At 37.5% G+C, this 5,000-nt stretch overlaps 1 protein-coding gene across 1 annotated transcript in view; it reads left to right on the top strand.

Moving 5' to 3' along the window:
• Positions 1-1,638: 1,638 nt before the first annotated feature.
• rmc1 (regulator of MON1-CCZ1) overlaps positions 1,639-5,000 on the top strand; it is a gene marked incomplete in the record, with an annotated part of 15,278 nt that continues 11,916 nt past the window's right edge. The window contains 3 exon segments of the mRNA XM_024280445.2: positions 1,639-1,838; positions 3,624-3,700; positions 4,336-4,420. Coding sequence (XP_024136213.1) covers positions 1,740-1,838; positions 3,624-3,700; positions 4,336-4,420 — 261 coding nt within the window.

Below are 5,000 nucleotides of genomic sequence, written 5' to 3'. Positions count from 1 at the left end.
TAAGTTTCTGTTCCTGCACTCGCGCTTTTCCTCAAACGAGACTTCAGCATCTTTAGACTCCAAGCTGCAGAAGTGTAGCTGCAGATGAAGCGATGAGGAAATCTTGGTGATTTTATTATGGAGGAGCTAGCTGCATGATTCCGTATGACACTCAACTTATAAAGAGCTGTGAAGCTGTTGGATCTCTCCTGCCGCCTGCTGTGCTGCGCTCAGGACAGACACTTCATACAATGATGCGAGGGTCACCAGGAGATTTGATCTTGATGTGGCATCCATCGATGGCACCTGCAGCTTTGAGGAAAAACTCTGTGCGGTGCCAGCCCTGCAAACCCACAGGACTCCACCTCCAGGTCCTCAGGGGTTTTTGGAAGGTGAATGACCTTATGGCGAATGGCCACCACCTCCTCAGTGACTGTGGATGATGCAGTGGACAGTGGAACGAGAGATCCAAACAATCTTTTTTCCAGCTTCGCGCTTCACACGTTCAACGCGCAGTGGCTAAGCTACAGGAAATTAGCCAGCAAAGCTACACCAACTTGTATTTTGTTCAATTAAATGATAAAAAACAAATAAAACAAGGTTATACCGTCCAAATGTAAAGCCCTTAACATACGATCTTCCCGCTCTATGAAGGACCCGGCCGTCGGCGACTGTGAAGGCCGCGGCATCGGAAGGAATTCAGACACAGCTCAAGAGACCAAAACAAATGCTGACGTCACGTCAGTGTCACGATTTAATTGGCTGGATATCGATGTGCTCCTGGATCAACTACTTGCTCTGGTGACACTGTTTGGGCGAAGTTTTTCACTCGGAACCTTTTTATGTTGAATTTCTGACCCATCGAAATTTTAAGTCTCGCAATTAAAAACGCATACTTTTTTTAGGATAGAAAATATTTTTGGGAGAATAAAATTTTGCTGTTTAAAAAGCAAGGGTTAAAAAAAATTCAAATAAAAATTCAGAGGTTAAAAAAATTCAGAATAAAAATTCAGGGGAAAAAAAAAATGTAGAGTCTGATGGAACTAAAAAAACTTCCATAGCACTTTCCTCTTTCCCATCAACTATTAGAAATGTAGCAAAGTTGAGTGAAAATTTTAACTTTACCCCAAAATAATAAAAATACAATCAATAAAAGTTGGTATGACATAAGAATGTCTCATAATATATTTTGTCAAAATACATACATGTGAGTTAAATATTTTAACTTTATTTGTCAACTAGATTAGTTGCTTTCATTCAGATCAAATGTAGCCTATTATATTATTTTTATTTTTGTTTTATCTAACATTTATGTTTATAATGCTGACCCAGTTATTACCATGAATTATTTTGACTGAATGTTGATTATTATTGCTGTCTTTTATCAAAAGTTGGGAGGAAAAAAAACATAATAAAGTCACATGTCTTCCTGTGTCACATTTAACATAAATCATACTTCCGGTCTGGCTGTTTTAAAATAAGATTACAAATTGTGAGGAAGAACATAACCCTAGTGAATTGTGGAAATAGTATTATAACGATGTAAAGAAAAGTGCATCTTGTATTACTTAATGCACACACAGGATGAATGTTAGTCAGAAATGAAATGCAGTTTACTGTTTACAGATCAGACGCACTTTTTACTGAGCCCTTATTTTGAAGGTGTAAGCGGAAATCACGCGACATCTCTTGTTAGCTCTGGGTTTGGGTGGTGAACTGAGTGAAAAGCTGCGGGTACACTGACTCTCAGATGTTTTAGGATGGCGGAGGAGCATTACCTGGAGCTGAGCGAGAACCCGGTCCAGTTTGAGCATGCATCCAGCGTCAACAACGTTTTCTTTGACGAGGCTAACAAGCAGGTGAGCTAGCATAGATGGACCTAGCATAGAGCTGCGGAAGCTAACCGGCTGTCAGGCTGAGGCTAATCTCGAGTATTGTACTAAATATTGTACTGGCATTGTGTTTGAATTAAAAAATAATAATAATAATAATAATAAATAAATAAATACTTTACCAGCTAATATGGTTTTTACGGACACCAGTTTAAATTTATAAACGTAGCTCGAAGGAGAAACAACGCAGTTAATTTTATAAAGATAAACAAGACCAACTCCTTCACATCATCAAACAAACAAACCAACAATATCGACCTGGAAATAGTCAGACATTTTTAAAATAAAAGTGACAGAATACTAGAGAGAGTGGTACTGTGACTGAATAATATTTTATTAATTTAATAAATAATATTTTCAATAGTTATTTTATGATTGTTTGAGTGTTAGACCACATATGTCAAAGTCAAGGCCCTTTCAGATCATTTTATTTTATTGTTATTAATGACCCGATGTTATCTTGTGCTCATTTATAACCAGTATAATTTTGACAAAATATATTTTCAATGTAGAGCAAAATATTGAAAGTTATTTAAGGTTTAAGTTGATTTATTCTGGAATAATATTCCTGCCTTTTTATTATTGATCATTATGTTTAAAAAGTTACGTTTTTAAAGTTAGCATTCTGATAGCTTTTTGAACTGTTTTGGCATTTACTAAGATTTTTAGACTATTTTGGAGTTTAGCTAATATTTTCAGCTACAAGCTAAAAGTTTTTTTTTTTGGCCTAATTTAGGCTTTATAAAAGTTTCTTTAAGCTATTTGGAAGTTTTAACTATTCTTTCAGATAGATGCTAGTTGTTTTGCTTAGCTTCATTTCATTTGGGGGGGGATTTGGCATCTAGCTAATACTTTTGCTGGCTATCAGCTTCAGTGTTTTCAGCTATAAATTTCAGCATCTTCATCTATCAGCACTAGCATCTTCAGCGATCAAATTCAGTTTTCAGCATTCACACAAACATTATCACAGATATTGCTAAATATCTAGTTCATAATTACGTTAAAACATTACAGTTTTAAAAATGTAATTTGAGAGTTTCTAATAAATACCTCGTAACCTAAGGTGTGTTTTGGATTTTGGCCTTTTGTGCGACTGAGTTTGACACCCCTGTGTTAGACATATAATCAGCAGAGACCCTGAACATTTACTGAAACTGCTCAAAATGCACATAGAATTGGAAATTGATAACACACACAAAAAAATACAAGGTTTAGTTTTAACTATAAATCTACCCGTTTTATGTCAGCATCCAGACTGTTAAAGATCATTATACTGCAAACTATTTAATTAACTATTTTTGCTGTTTGTCAGAAACATTTTAAAGGCAAGAAAACCTGGATTCTGCTAAAATATTTACTCAAAACGATGTGATTAGTACAGTGAATTAATTTGTAGTTAACATTAATTAACAGAATACTTATTACTCAAAAATGGATGGAGTTCACAAAAAGTAAAGAATGCTGCTGAAGCAAAAAGCACACTGAGGAGAGCTGAGCAAAAACACGTTTGTTTAATGAATTCATCACCAAATATTGATTTTTAATGAGACATCTGCTCTACTTGCTGTGCAGCTGTAGTCTCTGTACCCGGATCAGCTGCTGGTGACGTCTCATTTCCCTGCTGACTCAATCTTTTAGAACCACAGAAGTGGTTCTGTCTTTTTCATCCTGTAAAGTTTTGCTGGATGATGAAACTTCCCGTTTGAGTTCTTCAGTGAATCCTTCGGACTTCAGCTTTTCTTTCTCCTGCAGGTGTTTGCGGTGCGTTCAGGTGGAGCCACAGGTGTGGTGGTCAAAGGGCCGGATGACAAGAGCAGCGTCGCTTTCAGGTACGTTCTCAGCTTGATGAAGACTTGACCTTAAAGTCCCACTCTAACTATGTACATTTTTTTCCATTGTAAAATCATTATTTTGATTAGGATCATACCGTTTCAGCCAAAATAAAAAGACGTGTTTTTTAAGACTGATTTTCTGATTTTCTGTTATATCCATATATTTGTTGATATCCCAGCATTCCTTTGCATACACTGTCTCCTACTAGCTGCTTGCTCTCCTGTCAGACCCTCACACCCTCAAGCTAACATTAACAGCAACAGAAATATTGAGCAATATCTGAGCTACAGTTTAGATCCAGATTCCAGCTCAGAGGAGAAGAACAAAGACGTTCATGGATCGATTTGTCTGCTAGAGAATGGATCACAATTGTAGGTTTGGCCTGCCCGTGGCAGTACCTGCTTCACAAACCTGAGCTCTTTCAAACTGCGGGGATTCGTCTGCTCCTGATTTAACATGACTTGAACAAAGAAAAACTCAGAAATGCAGTTTTAATCTTAAATTCTTTCATTTGTTCTCCACCATGAGATAAAAGCTACAAGAACATGTTAAAAACGCAGTTTGTGTTGGAGTGGGTCTTTAACTGAAAACGCTCGATGTGACAGACAGTAACCTGTGTGTTCATGCACAGGATGGATGACAAAGGTGAGGTGAAGTGCATCAAGTTCTCCATTGGGAATAAGATCCTGGCTGTGCAGAGAACTTCCAAGTCTGTGGTGAGTTCTGTGAAAACTGTTTTGTCTCTGAGACACACGTTTACACACATAGTTAGCATTAGACACGTGCACACACTTGGCATCTTCTACACACAGTGACGTGCAGTCAGGGGAGGCAGGTAAATATAGCTTAAAAAATGCACAAAATGAATATACTACTAAAAATAAAAATCAAATGTTATATTTTTTAGACATGTCTTTTTCTTTTATTACATTTTTCTGTGTGGGTTTTCAATATTTCTTCGGTTAAAAAAAGTTGTGTATTTACGAGTTTCCTGTTGAAATCCGCCAAACAGCGCTGGGTGAGGCAGCTGTAGCCCCGCCTCCCCAGCGCCTGTTTCTGTTGATTGAACAGCTGATTGTGCTTTCGGAGGAAGAAATCTTTTCCAGCATTCAAACCTTTGGGGCTTGTTTCTGTTTTATGTGTCTCCTCTGAATCGGTTTTAGTTAAAGAGTACCAAACAGGAAGTTAGAGGCTGACTCCGCCCACAGCCAACATTTGAAAATCCAGTCTGAGGGGTGGGGCTGAGGTTCAGGACTGTTATCGTTACTGGAGCTATAGATCATGACGTGGGACTTA

The sequence above is a fragment of the Oryzias melastigma genome, linkage group LG20 (assembly GCF_002922805.2).
Source record: "Oryzias melastigma strain HK-1 linkage group LG20, ASM292280v2, whole genome shotgun sequence".
Lineage (NCBI taxonomy): Eukaryota > Metazoa > Chordata > Actinopteri > Beloniformes > Adrianichthyidae > Oryzias > Oryzias melastigma.
Note: the sequence above shows the minus strand (reverse complement) of the source record. Positions and strands in the feature narration are given on the sequence as shown.